Here is a 17,619-nt window from a genome sequence, read left to right as displayed (position 1 = left end):
AAGTTCAGAACGGGGGAGACGACCTCACAGTTAGACTCCTTTGTGTCCAGGTGATCTATTTGCATTTGAACTGTTCCCATTGTGTGTGTGGCCGGCCATTTGGTGAAAGGCCCTCGGACACACCTCTTCTCCCCCTCTCCATGCCTGATGAACTAATGTTGGAAACTGAAATGTATCTGTTTCATGACAAATGATAATACATCCATGTTTGGTCTTGAATTAATACTTGTAATGTGGGCAACAGCCTGATCACGCTTTCATTGCAAACTAATGTATGTATACATAATTGTAGAGTAAGAACTACACGGGAGAACTTCAGGTGGTAGACACACCCACATCCCACCCACAGGGTTGGGGGGTGACCTGCATGATAGTTTAAGGTTGAGAATTTCTCACCTCGGTCTCTTCTCTCACTTTCTCAGCTTTGGGCAAGAGGTGACTCTTCTCTTCCTGCTCTGTTCTGGTCTAGGCAAGAGGTCACACTGACCTCTCTGCCCCTCTCTCTCTCTCTCTCTCTCTCTCTCTCTCTCTCCCTGCCTTTTCTCTCTCTCTCTCTCTCTATCTATCTATCTTTTGATTTCTTTATGGGGTTTGTTATTTTCATTATTTGATATATTGTTTTATCTGGTGTATGTAGCATTTTAACTTGGTAACTTGTTAAGGTTTAAGTCCAAGTTTATTGTTTGTTTTGAGGTTAAGATTACTTATCCTTTGTTACTTTGTTTAAGGATAATTACTGATACTTTTACTCTTACCTAAGGCTCAAGGCCTAATAAATGGTTAATTCTCCTCGCTCAGTTTGCATATCTCTAAAAGTTTAGTGTGCCATTCCATTCTCTGCCATAGTTAACAAAATAGTTATTTGGTAATGTATTAGAGGTACAATACAATCTATGGAGTCAGATTCTTGGTGAAATTCCTAATACAATTGCCATCTAACTTCTCAGATATTTTTACAGTCCAATTCAACCTCATCGAAGCGCCGGACGTAGACAGAACACGTATAAAAGTGGGAAATATATTGTCGTATATTTTGCCCTACTTTACATTAGCGATTGAAAAAAAACTGTAAATTAGCACACATGCATGAGTAAAACCATGCACCAAAGACCAAACTCTCACACAGGGCTGCCAAGCTTCACGCTTTGAGCGTGACAGTCACACAATTTGACCCATTCTCACACCACACGCCATACTTGACATTTCTCACGCTTATACAGTATTCCCCCATTCAGTACACTATATATTTTACAAAGTGGGAAATGTGAGAATTTTTTTTTTTTTTTTTGCCAATGGTTCTTAACCGGTCTGGTTTTGGAACCCATAATTTCACATGTTCATAGTTGTGACCAACTATATATATTTATTTTATAAGTGAATTTAAGTGAATCCATTTTCTATCTCACTTCAAGTATTGGGTTGCAGCCAACTTGTTTAACATGATATCTTAAAATTATGCATACTTTTATTAGCTCCCTAAAATTATATCTAACATGACTTGTCACATAAACATTGTCTATGTCCATGCCATGGCAATGACTGACATATGCTACGAATGAAGTTTATCAAAATAACGGGCCAATATTAGACCTGATCAGGTAGCATTTTAAATTGGCAAATTTTTATTTCTTTTTAGCCACAAGCTCCGCGACCCATCACTCAGATCAGTACCACAACCCACTTTTGGGTTCCGACCCACCAGTTAAGAAACACTGGCCTAAGCTATGTAAATTTTCCACAATGTCAATATTATATTAGGGCAGTATAGACTATTTATAATACAACATATACTCAGTGTTGGCTGAGTAGATAGAATTGGCAGAAATAAAAATGTGCCTACATGACGTGATTCCACAGTCGCAATACTGGGTTTTGTGTGTGTGTGATAAGATACTGTAAATGGGCACTGGCAGATGCGACAGGTAAATACTGTATATGTTTGCGTGTTATTGCAAGCAGTATCCTGTAGGCCTATTGTAAACTCACATGCTAAAAACAATAAGCCATGTAGCCTATAACTGCAAGCATGTTTGCTAGATTGCTTATATTTCTGAACCCTGATATTTCAAACTAGTGTGCTGCAAGGGCATCAAGAAAGGTCTCACCTTTGACTGTTAATGGCAAATCATAGACTAGGATTTTTGGGTGGCACCTGGGGTGGCCAATTGAATATCAAGGGTGGCCTGTGCCACCCGGAGCCACCCCTCTGGCTACGCCCCTGCAAAGCAGACACTCACCAGATGGGCAAGTGGGGATGTAATGCTGGACATGCTCTGTGTGTTTTTGTTGAATATTGAATGTGTGTCTAACTCTTGGAGTAAATTGCAAGCAATGTAAAGCCAAAGCTCACTATTTATGTGTGGTTCGGCTTAATGGTCAAGTTGCAACTTGACTGCTCACGAGGGGCGACCAACATTTCAGACATTCTGACAAATTCAGAAATATATCTGCTCATCTGGAGAGGTTAACTGAGTCTAATTCCTGCTGCTATAAGTAGCAGACCAGACATGCTGCTGCATTTTGAATCCTCTGTACACTGAACAAGAAAAGCCCCAGTAGATTTACTGTGTAGGCCTACAGTGGTTTCACATGAATGAAATGTGCATCATTAATCCAGCATTTCTCTTGTGGTTTACAAAAGTGACTCCTGCTGTGATTACCAAACCTGATAAAGTTATTCCAATGAAATTGTTTAAATTACATGCAAGTATTTATTTAAATGGGAATGCTACAGTGTAGGCTAGTGAAAATTGCCAAAATTGAACGATTTTTTTCAAGCTTCAACATGGCGTTTTAAGGGGCTTGTTTCCGGTGCCGTTTTAAAGCCAATACAGTTTTTTTCAATTGCTAACAAGCGTTTATCCATTCATTTGACACATTTTCAAAACTCTAAACAGACTCTCACCTACAAAACACAATTAGCCAAATGGATAATTTTCCTCTCAAAAGCACATTCCATGTTGTTACACCACATTTTGTTACATATACACTACTGTAACTCGTCATTTCTCTGCACTCACTAACTTTACCAAAACACTGGAAACCTGACTCAAAATGAAGTTATTTTGTCAAAGAATGAAGCTTGTTTTCACTTCACAAGATATATGCAGTCAATCAGAGTACACTAGGTTTCAAAATACTGGCTACTGTTGACATTACAAAAACTGCATAGACTTACAGTATATGTTTCAGTTTTACAGGTATTTGCATGCAAAACATGCAATCCAGCATTTTTACACTAAATTTCTTGGTTGGGAACTGTATGTCCAAATGTAATGTTCACATTCAAATGCATTCCAGTAAAAAGCAAATCTTTTTTTTTTTTTTTACTGTTCACTAGGCCTACAGGAGGTGCAGTATAAATACTGTTTACAGTAGATTATGATAGAACAGAAAAGGTTTTACAGCATTGCAGTGAACAAAAAATCCATGAAACACAAGAGCATTCTGAACAAAAAACAACAGCAAAAAGCCCAGATAAAAAGGGGGTGAACAAAAAAAAGCACAATATTACTGTGTCTAATCTCCGCAGTTGCTCCTCTCAGTGCTCCTGCACCTCTCACTGCATCTCTCACTGGAAGTGTCAATGTAATAGAGAGAAATAACCCCTGCCACTGAATGTAAGATAGACTGGAATCAGCTGTGGTTGGCCCAATTTACCCAACATAAATCATCTGTGTGTCAATTATTCGATTGTTTGTTTATTATCAGCTGAGATATATTGCTTTTGTATTGATAACATTGATTGCAGAAGCAGAGGTTTTCATACTGTATCTTATTGTTTTAACTATTGTGGGATGTTGTGTTTTAACATTTGAAAATAATACAAAAACAATCTATTATTTTGTTGGAAGGTATAGTTTGTCTGTTAAGAAAATGTAAGCATTGTGAACATGTATTCACTGACTGCATACTGTGTGAAAACAACATGAAATGTGTGAATGGTATAATCACAAAAGACCGATGCTGTACTAACTGTGTTTAGAGTTTTGAAAATGTGTCAACTGAATGGACAAACGCTTGTTAGCGATTGAAAAAAACTGTGCCAGGTTACTGATTGACGTCGGCAGATACCGATTTTGGTTGGAAAATGGCAACGAGGAAGTGCCTTGCTAATCGGCGAAGCTAATCAGTCAAATCTTGACCCCCTGGAGCTATGCACAGACACATTTGATAGACATCCGTGGCGACCAATCTTGTTCCATGTGCCCCTTTTTCAATTTGAGCACCTGTCCCTCCAAAGGTATCTTCACAACCCTGACTAGAGGTCATTAATTGGAGGTTTTACAGTATACTGAAGTCATATACAATATTTTGCTCCTTAGACTGCAAGGCTATAGATATTGCATTCTTGCTGGATGGGTCTGGGAGTGTTAATTGGATGCAGTTCAACACCATGAAGACATTTGTGAAAGGCCTAACCACAAGACTTCTGCATCAAAACACGAGGGTGAGTCTGACTCCTTCCTTACTACTGTAAATGCAATATATCCACAGAGGTTTCTGTGGTTTAATGAAAAGCATAATAGTGCAGTTTCACATGAATGTTGCCAGTGGAATTTGTTACAGTTTTTCTGAAAAGCTAAAACACATGTTGCAAAAACATATTCTCAAATGAAAGCTCATGTGATGCAAAATGCTTGCCACAGGCAGCAATAACTGAACACAATGAACACACCTGGTGTCATTCATTACACACAACGACTCAAAAATGAAGACACTTGTTGCTAATGCGCACAGTGACTGTGGTGTGTGTGTGTGTGTATTGTGTGAATGAAGAAAATAAAAGAACTTCACACCTTGATCACGTTTTCAAGAGTAGGCTACTGTTGTGTGCAATAGATTCTGTTTTTTGCATTGAGTTGTGTTACAGTAGTGTACTTGGAGAATTTTCTGTACTCTTCATATGAAACTCACAACTCTAAATGAAGAGCTATTCTCCAAAACGCTATGAATCCATTTTATAGACATGACTGAACTGTAACAAATCATGTTACTGTATTTACAGTAATTGTGTGCTTCAGGTAATAAAAAATGCAGTTGTTTTGTTTTTATTGAGTAAAGATAAATTACTGTAACTAAACATAACCCAATACAGTTTCACTGAGATTACTTGAAAAACAAAATGTAAAAATTATATTTATGAAAATTCATGCGAAAAATGGTGGATATAGCGTTTTGGAAAATAACTCTTCAAATGCCTAATCCTCTGCAGAGATCTAAGAAGATCTTAAGTCTCTAAAATATGCATTGGCAGTTATGAAACAAAGAACCTTCTCACAAATTGAGCATTGTGTTTTCAATTGTTTTGCTGTAGTGTGTAATGAGGTGTATACATTTTTGAAAGCTTCGAGCTGCTCTTTTGGTGTGAAAGTTTGAGTTTTGAAGTGAGCAGGTGTGGTTGTGCTTATGTAGCTTTAGAAAAGGGTATTGTGTTTAGACATTGGGGAACATGGAGGAAACGTTTGGTGAAATGTGTTTTAGCATTTGAGAAAAACTGTAACTTGATGAATCCATTTTTCCTCCAGTTTGCCTTGGCACAGTACTCCAGTGGATGCACCATCCACCTGAAATTCAATATGTTTGAGAGAGCAACATGGAAACTTCAGGTGGACAGTATCATACAGCAACAAGGAGGCACTTATACAGCTGGTGCCATCAAGACAGTTGTGTAAGTCTTAAATTCATCTGAAGCCTGTAGAAAAAAACTGATTTGGGGGGGTTTCTGGGGGGCTAGCGTGGGGGTGGAGTGGCCCCCGTGGACCAAACAAACTTTTTCCGTAAAAGTCTACTGGGGATACATGCCAACCAAGTTTCAAGGATTCCAGGATTCAAATCACAATAAAATAAAAATTATTGCAATTTCACTATGTGCAAGAAGTGCCATAGCACATTTGGAGTCTAGTTGGAGAAGCGAGATTTGACGTAAGGATGTGGTTTAAATCCAGAAGCAATCATTCTGCCCATGTTAGTTTTGGACTGGATATATACATGCCGACACAAATGGTCGTAAAAGTAGCCAAATAAGAGTTTGTTTGTGTGTCGACATTATGTTGTGGGGATGTTTCTTTTCAGCGGGGACTGGGCAATTGGTCCGGATAGAAGGGAAAATGGATAGTGACTTAAGGACAGGATGGTGTATGTCCTTGAGTGGCCAAGTCGGAACCCTGACTTAAATCCTATAGAAAATCTGTGGATTGACTTGAGGAGAGTAATCCATCGCCGTTCCCCACAGAATTTAACTGAATTTTAACAATACTGCAAGGAAGATTGGGCAAATATTCCCCAATCTAGGTGTGCAAAGCAGAGACATATCCAACTAGATTGATGGCTGTAATGAAAGCAAAAGGAAGCTCTACAAAGTATTAAAGGGACACTTCACCGATTAGCATTAAGCTTCGTATCTTTAGAAAACAGTCATGTTTTTGAATGGTCGTGCATCATTCCCTCAGTTTGCCTTGAGATGGGAGAAATATGGATTTCAATGTTGGACTTCCTGCTTTCAATGATGAAAAAATCATCATTTTACATCATTGAAAGCAGGAAGTCCTATTCATGGGTTTCATTAAAATCCATATTTCTCCCATCTCAAGGCAAACTGGATGCATAACTATTCAAAAACATGACTGGTTTTCTAAAGATACAAAGCTTAATGATAATCGGTGGTGTCCCTTTAAATCAGGGGTATGATGACTTTTCCAACCCTGTTATTCTAGTTTTTCATGTTTTATTAATTTTCAGAACTGTTGTCTTTTTTTTCATTATTTTGAAAAGTATCGTTATTCCCCATGTACAGTGGGCCCTATTTAGAAGTGGCCATTTCACTCACGCTTTACGCGATTAACGCAGCTGCGTGAAATGGATAACAACTTATCGCCATGAGGTGGCAGTACAGTCCGCTGTAGCATTGAGGTATAGTGTGATTGATACTGTGCTGTAACTACAGAACGATAAAGATCACCTCATTGAAGTCATAGAGCCCAAAGCAACAATTGAAGCTTTCTTTGACAATTTTTCATACAGTTACACACAAATTTACCATAAATTACTCTGTAGTGAGATATTATTACCAGGTTTATTGTAGTCCAAAACCCGAAAAATCCCCCTAAAGACCCTCCTGACACAGCACACATTATATGTGGCCCAATTATACGACAATTGTTTTTGAATCAGTAGATGTTCCTCACTCCAGCAACAGTAAAACCATCCACCAAAGCCATTGCGAATTTGAGATAATGCCTTTTAAAAATGACCAAGAGGGATGGAAATTCTGCTTTCAGTGGTTCTGATAACCCCCTGGTGCACTTTTTGGTCTGTAAAATTATAGGGAACCTATAGGCTCTATGGAAATATAAAGCTTATGTTCATATCCTTATCAGGATAATCAGGGTAGCCATTGTAATTTCAGTCATTTTCAGTCATAAAGGCTTCTGCTAAATGCATAAATGTAAATGTAAACTTATAGCACCTCATACCCCATGAATTGTTTGATTTTTGAGGGTCTCTGAGGGGGGTCCCAGAACTCCATAGCAAAGAAAAGCTGGAGGGTTTTAATTATATGGCTGTTCATAGTTCCACATACTTATCACACATACAAAGTATGAGCCGATTTGGCCGACCCCCATCTTCCGACTCTTAATTCCATTTTTAGCACTTCTGGTCCTAATCCTGTTGATTAAATACAATATTACTGTATTGTGTTTGATCTTCTCATTTCCACAGGAATTCTGTATTTGATGCGTCTGCTGGAGCGAGACCTGATGCTACAAGGATCCTCATTGTCATCACAGATGGGGAGTCACATGATGCCCAATATTATCCCACTGTTACAAGATTGGCTGACGCTAAAAATATTTTTAGATACGCTATTGGGGTATGAGGTGCTATAAGTTTACATTTACATTTATGCATTTAGCAGAAGCCTTTATCCAATGCAGCTTACAGTTCACTGATATATGCCTATATTATTTCCAATTATGCGTGACAATGGTGTTGCTCAGCAATGCTTTTCAGTCAGCTAGCATTAAATGAGCTCAGGAGCATCGCATATTCTCCTGAAAAAAAAGGACTTGTCTGTGTGTTGTGCTAAATCGGTGTCCCCTAATGAGAGATGCCAACTCTCCTCCTCATGTGACAGGTTGGCGACGCCTTTAGCAGTCACTCAGCACAAAATGAGCTTAGGAGCATCGCATCCTCTCCCACATCAGAGCACATGTTTAAAGTGGACAGCTTTGAGGCTCTGGACAAAATCAGCAGCACACTGGAGGAGAGCATCATTGCCATAGAAGGTAAGAGTGATCAGACTGCCAGCATTGGCAATCTGACAGTTCTTACCATAGATATATATATAGAATATATACACTCTCTCCTTGTATCCCCAGGAACCCAAACCACAGGTGATGCCACAACAATGGAATTTGCCCAGAATGGATTCAGCGCAGCTCTTGTGTCGGATGTATGTTGTTATATCTATTGCACTGTATATCAGTACCGTGTCAGTAGTGTACCACCTGACATTCATAGAAACCTTAATACATAAGTAAGGGATAATGGACGACAGCATTTGGTTAGCAGACAAATAATGCATATTCAGGGTGGTGATGTGACCCAGACCTGCAGAGGAGGGTGCCGTTGCAAGTGCATTATTTTACTGATAACTGAACACCGAGCAGTCCATTATCCCGCTTAAACCACTATCGCTACTTGCATTGTGTCAATTTGCTGTTATAATTTCCAATTTTTAATCTCTTGTTTGCAGAACCACTTCTTTCTGCAAATGTCAACTCATGTATCAACTCGCAGGACAAACTGCCGTTGCTAGTTTTAAATGGACTGGTGCAGTGCCCGTACTGTACAAACAATGTTTTCCAAGACACTTGTTGCCCAATTACGTTGATGCAAGTAGATCATGTTAGATTGGCGATGATGTAGAATCAGGCCCGTGCAGTTAGTATTGCTTTTTACCTACTTTGCAAAGTAAAAGAATGAAGGGGAAAGGCGTTTGAGTTGCAGCTGATGGCAATAGTAGACACATTACATACCCGTTTTTGCTGTGTTGGGAAATGATGAAATACTGTAACCGCATGGCATGGCCATGCCAGTGCTATTAACTCAGAACTGATGTTTGAATGAAAGTTATGCCCATAGCCGATGTCCAGATAGAGTCAAGAGAGGCTGTTTTAAATGCAAATTTTAACAGAATGCTACCAACATGTGTGTGTCGGCATATCGTTGCAAGATCAGCAACCTGATCAGGCAACTATGCAACGTTATGTTAGCCTATTTAACAACATGCATTGTGTGTCGGACTCAGCATTATTGATCAACAATCTTGAAACGGTCCGTTGTTGAAGTGAGACATCGTAATTATTTCTATGAATGGCAACACGTGAGTTTGTCTGCGAAATGGGCTTCTTTTTCTATGCTGGAGTAAGTCAGAGTGAGAATTTGGGAGTGGCTAGAGTGCAGAGAGCGGTAGAATTGTGGGATTGCGGTAGAGTTATATTTTGTTTAATTTTGCAATTTTTTGTCCAAAAACGACCTAACTTTGCACTGCACTCACGCATGTCATTAGCAATACATGTGTCAAATTTTAGGTAAGTCGGATGAGTGGTTCGAGAGTTATGCGTGGAACACACAGAGTGACACACAGACAGACGTTCCTTGCATTAATAGATAGATAGATGGTTGTTATGGCCAATGACAATGGCATGCTCAGACTTCTCTAGGGAAGGGGCGAAAAAACAAAAAGGATATACAGTGTCCTCCATGAGTATTGGAACGCATGCTAAAGTTTTAACCTTTAAGGACATACATTTTCTTTGTGAATGAATAATGCATCATAAATAAATAAATGTTTTACTTAAAATGCAGGGGTTATAAGTATTAGAATGCCCATCTTAACCCTACTGTATGTGTTGAAATTCCCATAGAGGCAGGCAGATTTTTCTTCTTTTTTTCCATTTTTTTTAAATTCCAGTTAATTCATGGATCCAGGACACTATGCATCCTGGTGCTATCTAGTGAACCAGCCCGCATTTCCACCAGTTCTGAACCGAACCAAGGATGTGTCATCAACAATGGGATGCTGCATGCAAAAACAAAAGTTAACTAGAAAAGCACTCCGAGAGTGCAGCTACCTCCGCCTGCATTGTTCTTCCTAGGTTGTCATACATTTGAACCGAAACTATTCAGATCGCCACCACGTGGCCATACCATGCCATTACACCACTAAGCTAAATACATAAATGCCTCTGGAATCTAGACAGAATTACGGATCAGTCCCAAAATCTAATCGTTTCTTCCTTGGGTCATGTCTGACCTTCCCTGAAAATCTCATCGAAATCCATCCATTACTTTTTGAGTTATCTTGCTAACAGACAGACAGACAAACAAACAGACAGACAGACAGACAGACAGACAGGCAGACAAACAAACAAACGCCGGTCCCCGATGAAAACATATTTTCCTTGGCGGAGGTAAATAAATAAGAAAGACAGATAGGTACTTTATTGATCCCCAAGGGGAAATTCAAGATGCATAAAGATGCAATAATATGCATAAACGTAAGAACCAGTGACCAGTTGTCCCATAAAAACGACAGAAACTACCGTAATTTCTGTACTATAGCCGCGCCTTTTTTTCCCCATGCTTTGAACCCTGCGGCTTATACAAGGAACACTTAACCGTTTTTTTTGTTTTTTTTTAAATATATTAAACTACGTTATTCCCTTAACAAAATAAAACGTGGTGCATTTCTAAGCAGGTAAGAGGGATAACTATATTGTGTGTGGCGGAATAACAACTGGGAGACTCGGCGCGGTAATATCCTCACTCTTGCATTTTAAGTCTCACTTTGGAGTGAAGATAATACTGTGCCAAGTCTAAGTGCTCCCAATTATTATTCCGCCACACAATATAGGTATCCCTCTTACCTGCTTAGAAATGCACCACGTTTTATTTTGTCTCACCATACTTGGTCGTGTGACTACTCGTGTAACTGTATTTTAATAGGGAAAATATGGAGGTGTTTGGTCGCTTCAAACTTCATCTCTGTTTGGATCCTAATGAATGAACTGGGCTAGCTAAGTGCTATCAAAGTAGCGCCGCACACCAGAGCCAGTGAGTGCACGCATTGAAACGTGAGAGGTACAGTATGTATCAACTCGTTAGGGGAATAGCATAGTTTAATATGAAAAAACGGTGAGGTGTTCCTATATACAACAGTGCGGCTAATCTTTGTGTAAGGACAAAAACTTTTGTTGTTAGTGGATATAGTTAATTGGAGATACTGTAGTATGAGAAGGAGAAGCATTTTCATTGTGTATGGGGTGAATGACGAGTGACATTTAAACGTATAACTTAATAAGGAAACTGTGTACAGTGTAGATGTGGATAAATATATCCTCTGTGTCTCTGTGACTCCTTATCTCTCTTAGGAACGGTTTCTAGTGGGTGTGGTCGGGGCAAATGAATGGAGAGGAGGTTATCAGGACATCCATCTGTCCAGCGGGGAGCCCAGCTTTACCAGGGTGGATCAGATCACGGCTAACAGCTATCTGGGTAAGACACTTAACATTCTCCAGGGGATTATTATTATTTAGAAGTTTTCAGTCAAGGATTTGTTAAAACAATTTAACCAAGCATGCCTCCCCGTAATTTGCATATAAACATGTTAAAATACGCACACACACACACATTCATCTATCATTCTCGCAACCTCACCCTTATGAGTGGCCTGTGTCACTGATAGAACAAGTCTTTAAAGAACGTGTGTACTGTTCTCCAGGCTACTCCATGGCTATAGCCCGCTCAAGAGTAAAGGACTACATAGTTATGGGGGCCCCCAGGTATGAACACAAGGGGCTACTCATGGTCTTCTCTCCTGGAAACACGCAACCAAAGATGTTCACACAGGTACTGGACTTATCTGAAATACGATGATGCTGATGTTACTGGTACTGTGGTAACAGCTCTTTAATCACCATCACGCATTACACAGTATTATTATGCAGCACATAGGAAAAATATTGCATGATGACTTCAGCATAATCATCCTCATCAGAATGACCAGCATTATCATAATTGACATCAACTCTATTTTCTCTCTCTCAGTCTCAGATCGGGGCCTACTTTGGAGCAGAGGTGTGTGTGGTGGATTTGGACGGAGACTCCAACACTGATCTGATTCTGGCATCTGCCCCCATGCACACAGAGGGAGAGAGAGAGGGGAAAGTGTTTGTGTACAGCATATCATCTCAGGTGATTTTGTAACACAGGATTTTGAGCGCAAATGGGACACAGTCTTCACTTTTACAGAGAAAGTCTGTAGCACTTTTCCATTGAAGCTTGTCTTTCCGTTTAGCGCTACTACGGCTTCCAAGCCAGTGTGCTGGACACTGGCGTGTCCCTGCTGGGGCTGGAGGGTCAGAGGGGGAGGTTTGGCTCGTCTCTGGCCAGCCTGGCTGACCTGAACGGGGACGGGATCAGGGACGTGGCCGTGGGAGCTCCTCTGGAGGATAACGGACAGGGCAGCGTGTACATCTTCAACGGGAGGAAAAGAGGAATCAACCCCACCTACTCACAGGTGAGAGAGAGAAAGAGAGACAGACAGAGAGAGAGAGAGAGAGACAGAGAACAGAGAATGGATAGTTGTTCACTGCTGATTTGATGAATTGGGTTTGAAAACACTATCATTTAATCATCACTTCTATTATAGAGGATTGTGGGTTCGTCGGTGCGGTCCGGTCTGCAGTTCTTTGGGCTGACCGTGGCCCAGTCTGCTTTGGACCAGAGTGGAGACGGACTGCCTGACATCGCAGTCGGGTCCAAAGGAGCGGTTCTGCTGCTGAGGTTCCTAACATACACACACACACACACACACACACACACACACACAAATGAGTTCTGCTCAAAATTTCATACTGTCCGATCTAATAAACCCATTTTACATTCAATTGTTTCCTTCTGTCGTCACCTTTGTCACTCCCACTCTTGGTAATGGGAAAACAAAAGTCTCTCATGATTTCATAACATCGATTTGCCCACACTATGCTAATGTAGAGAAATTCATGATGAGTTATCGTCAAATCGTGCCTTTTATGCAATGTTAGGGCTGGTGCAATGGTGTTATTAATGAAATGTCTTCTGTTACAGGTCGAGGCCTGTTGTTACTATAACCACAAGTGTTACATTTGAACCATCCAAAATCCCCAAATCCATCTACGACTGTACGAGTCCTCAGCAGAATAACGCCAGTGTATGCTTCAGCATGACTAAGGTCACTCAAGATAGCTTGAAAGGTACAAAATTGTGGCCTCTTGGTTTACTTTCAATGATATAGAAAACATTGACTGTTGTGATGCAAAGCCTAGTCTCATGGAAAGTGTGCATGTCTAATACGCAGAGCTATGATTGACTTAAAAAAGCACTTTATAAAATGGAAGCTGTTCTTGTTCTTGTTGTTGTATTTCCAAATATTTCGTATGGTCTTGTTTTCTGTCAGAAATAGCCCTTGATTTTGGCCAACATCACTTTATTCTCCCTGTACTTACTGTATTGGACTACAACTGATGCCTGGACTAAAGACTACTCCTTTAGTGTTATACAAGGAAAGAGTCTAAGGAAGAGTCATGTGTTATGCTGGAAACAGTGTACTAAAATATTGAGCATTTCTATTTGTTCCAGGACTGCAGGCAAAACTCAACTACACACTGAGCCTAGATTTTGTCCGTCAAAATTCCCGAGCCTTCTTTACAGCTGGAGGGAAAGACAGGAGTGAGAACAAAGAAGTCACAGTGTCTTTAAGAAAAAATTGTTTCAAACACTCTTTCTTTGTACTGGTGAGTCTAGAGGGAATGTTATTTATTACCCTAGCAATGATTACCTGTGACAAATGACAATCTTACAGTAAGAAGGTGTAACATATACTTTTAGACATTTCTATCCTTTCAAAGGGATAAAGGCTATAGCCCATAGACCTAAATGGACAAACAGACTCCGTTGCTCTCAATGGGAGGGGACTGAAACAAAATTCTGTTTACTTTCCATTGTACTGCGCAGATTCATACTCACTTTGTGACGTTAGCCATCCTGTACATTGCTGTAACTCGTCTGATAAATCGAAAACCTCTGAAATTGTTAACATTCGTTTTTAATATTATTATTATGTTTACTTGCCTCTAGGTAATGCTTTACCCTATCAAACAGTAGGCTATCGTAGGCTACCATAGGCTACACGCATTTTCACTGATCTTGTGAATGACTTTCCATCATGGTTTTCGTGCAGGCTGGACTGAGCTCTAACAGCCAATTCACTGAGCTTCTTATCCAAACATTACAGGAAATCTCCCGTCGAACGTTAGCTTCCCTCCAACCGACATGCTAACTATACTTCTTTACGGGAAAGCAACGTTACAGTATATACTAGGAAGACGTGAATTAGTTTTGCCTTCGATACCCTATATAGAATATACAGAAGAATATACGGAAGGGCTATAAGGGCGACACAGGGCACATGTTACATGAAGTTATGGGATCGCAAAAAAATCTGCAATCTATGCCCGTCCATGGGAGTTAGCAGAGCGTTGATCACCAGCTCAATTCGTGTTTCTACTTCTGGGAATATTTCTGCCCCCTTGCTATAGCCAGAGAGAACTCAGGCGAACATGTTAGCATATTTCAATTTGTCAGTCTGGGGAGTCCCAATGACGTCCATTGAGATTTTTTATTCAAATTGAGTGAAGAACTGCATTTAAAACCTTTGTTTAGGTTACTAGAGAGAAGTGTTGTATTTCCGACACATAATTTCCCTGTGTTTTGCCTGTGTTCACTCAGGCTACTGTAGGTAAAAGCTTCACTTATAAAGTATATTCCCTTCATCATACACTCACCCACAGTGATCCTTTGTGTTCCTCCAGTGCTCCCCAGAGGATGTTGTGAATCCTGTGGACGTCCAGGTGGCCTTCTCCTTCCAGGGGCTTCCTATCCCGTCTGCAGACCAGCTGACCCCAACGCTGTCCATCAGCTCCCCCAACACCACAGACCACCAGGTACAAGCGTCTGCACTTGGCCGGGATACGGTTTAGTGCTCAGTAAGACCCGCTCACAACTCATGATTCATATTTTGCATTAAATTATCTACATAGGAACAACTAGGTATATTGTGATACTGATTTTGACCTTAATATTATCTAAGTATTGATAATGATATGGATTTTGATATCTTCCCAGCATCGCGGCCCCAACTGGACAAATTCGTTCTTAACTTAAAACTTACAACTCAAAATCAGGTTGTACAGACCTGGTTATCGGAACGATAATGATATTTAAGATGTTTCACTTATCGGCCAATAATATGTCGGCCGCCGATAAATCGTGCATCTCCACTTTCAAATGATCTATGTACTCTGCCTTCAATTTAAGTTTAATCTATGTGTATAATGTTTGTCTTTGTGTTCTAGTTAAACTTTGAAATTGACTGTGGAGAGGACAAAAAGTGTATAGATCAAATCCATATCAACTTTGAATTCTCTGGGTAAGTCATCCAAGCACACCATTGGACTGTCCTGTTCAATCTCCCATCAGCATCCAGTAATTTATAGAACTAGAGCAGTGCCCGTTAAAACAAGCTATTCTTTTAGAAAACCTATAGCCCAATTGCACTGCTTGATTGAATTCTTCATTGTCCTGTGTGCTATAAGGGTATAAATGTTATATATAAATGTAACCATATGTTATTTGCACATCTATGAAGTAGTTCCAATTTGTTGGCTGTATCACACATTATATTAATTTTCCAAACTCGTTGTGAAGTTTTCATGAACTGTCACGATGCATCCAAGCTGTAAAATACAGACGTTCAAAACATAGTAACAAGCATACGACAGAGGTGGCTTGTAGCTAGTTGGATGGCAGTATGCTAAGTAAAATAGCGATGTTTTCAAAGTTAACGTTCATCAGAACCCTGGGATATGCCCGCTTGACAACGGAAGAGAGAGAACTAACTAACTGGCTTAAGGCTGTAGCAACCATCCATTTAGGACTAACGAGTGGCCGTTGGCCATAGCAACCATCCATTTAGAATTAGTAACAGCAGTTTGTCCGGTAGGTAGAGAATTAGTTGAAATGTGTCAGGGAAAAGTAGTTCTACAAAACAAGACAGTTCTAGCGATTAAAACATTTAAATTACTAGATGCACCGCATAGCGGTACACAATATGACTGCCGCTCAGTTCTGCACATTCTCCACAAAAATAAATGATGTTTGTCAACTTTCCTTTATCTACTATTTGTGCAATTAATATGCATATATCTCCTACTCTTGCAGCTCATGTGTATATAAATGAGTGTGTGCATGTGAGCCGTTGTTTATAAGTGTGTGTGTGTGTGTGTGTGTGTGTGTGTGTGTGTGTGTGTGTGTGTGTGTGTGTGTGTGTGTGTGTGTGTGTGTGTGTGTGTGTGTGCGCGCGTGCGTGTGTGCGTGCATGCGTGCGTGTGTGGAATCTGTGTGTGTGCGTGTGTGTGTGTGTGTGAGTGTGTATGAGTGAGTGTGTGTAATTCTTAACCAGCAACCCTTCGCTCAAAAGCACCATCTGCAGGTCGATGGGTGTACAGTCACTAAATGTACACACACACACATACACATGAAATTTGGTGCAGTTCATGCCGCACTGTTTTTGAAAGCTATGTCCCATAGTGCCGGCAATCTAGATCATTTTTGACTATTTTTGTAGAGCCACAGCATATCCTATGTTATAGTTATGGACACATACTATGGCTCATTTGAAAGGTGAGACTCTAAGCTCTTAGTGGGTGAAAACCGTTTATTTCTACGTGTCTGCATTGATGAGAAATCCCAAGCTAAACAGTGACTGGTCTTCATCAAAATCCCTGGGGTTTTTTTTCTAGAAAAGGAGATATAAGCCGCTTTCAGACAGACGTGTATTTTTGCAATGTTCACAGACTTTTTATGGCAGTGTTTTTGTTCGTTTTGCTGTCTGAATTCATATGTCCGTACTCCGTACTACCGGAAATTTTCCTGCTGCCGACCTAATTATGTTTCTGTAATGTTGCCGCCACAGCTGCTTTGTGAATGCAATCGCGGTAGAAATCTGCACTTGTCAGTGCTGATCAAGGGAAGTGTTACGTGTATTTAAAGCGCCCTATGTCAATGACCATTTTCATCTCTCGAACACGCTGCAGGTAAAGCAGCAAGGCTATAGCCTCCTTCATAGCCTACTCCCGGGGTGGCTCTCAAACTCTCTCCTCAATCCTCGATGCTCGGTCCTTTATCTACTAACTAACACTGGATAGACTATCCCATTGTTGAGACTGCCACCTTGTGACGAACCCACAAAATTACGAAATGACCTTGTATTGACCTGACGTGCCTGATTCGACACAATTCATGCAGCAATATCAATCAAATGCCATGTTGTGATATAATGTCCAGATAAAATGTCCGGATCGTGAGATTTCATGAGTTTTCGAGTCTCTTCATGATAGACTTCCAAAAATCACACATTAGGTGAGTTAGAGTGTCTTTTTTTGTTTCTACGCATGGGAGCTAAAAACGTGAAAAAATAATGCATAATAAATGAAATAAAGAATAATTCATGAT

The 17,619-nt window shown here is 40.2% G+C and overlaps 1 protein-coding gene across 1 annotated transcript in view; it reads left to right on the top strand.

The window, feature by feature from the left end:
- The window catches only part of LOC134077060 (integrin alpha-X-like), a 47,441-nt gene that overhangs the window by 15,177 nt on the left and 14,645 nt on the right, over positions 1-17,619 (top strand). The window contains exons 6-19 of the mRNA XM_062532445.1: positions 4,326-4,450; positions 5,529-5,671; positions 7,723-7,873; positions 8,138-8,288; positions 8,382-8,455; positions 11,439-11,562; positions 11,789-11,916; positions 12,115-12,261; positions 12,365-12,586; positions 12,719-12,852; positions 13,156-13,301; positions 13,687-13,841; positions 14,919-15,050; positions 15,462-15,535. Coding sequence (XP_062388429.1) covers positions 4,326-4,450; positions 5,529-5,671; positions 7,723-7,873; positions 8,138-8,288; positions 8,382-8,455; positions 11,439-11,562; positions 11,789-11,916; positions 12,115-12,261; positions 12,365-12,586; positions 12,719-12,852; positions 13,156-13,301; positions 13,687-13,841; positions 14,919-15,050; positions 15,462-15,535 — 1,906 coding nt within the window. The remainder of the gene's footprint in view (positions 1-4,325; positions 4,451-5,528; positions 5,672-7,722; positions 7,874-8,137; positions 8,289-8,381; positions 8,456-11,438; positions 11,563-11,788; positions 11,917-12,114; positions 12,262-12,364; positions 12,587-12,718; positions 12,853-13,155; positions 13,302-13,686; positions 13,842-14,918; positions 15,051-15,461; positions 15,536-17,619) is intronic.

The sequence above is a fragment of the Sardina pilchardus genome, chromosome 3 (genome assembly GCF_963854185.1).
Source record: "Sardina pilchardus chromosome 3, fSarPil1.1, whole genome shotgun sequence".
Taxonomy (NCBI): domain Eukaryota; kingdom Metazoa; phylum Chordata; class Actinopteri; order Clupeiformes; family Clupeidae; genus Sardina; species Sardina pilchardus.
This window is presented reverse-complemented; position numbering and strand designations above follow the sequence as displayed.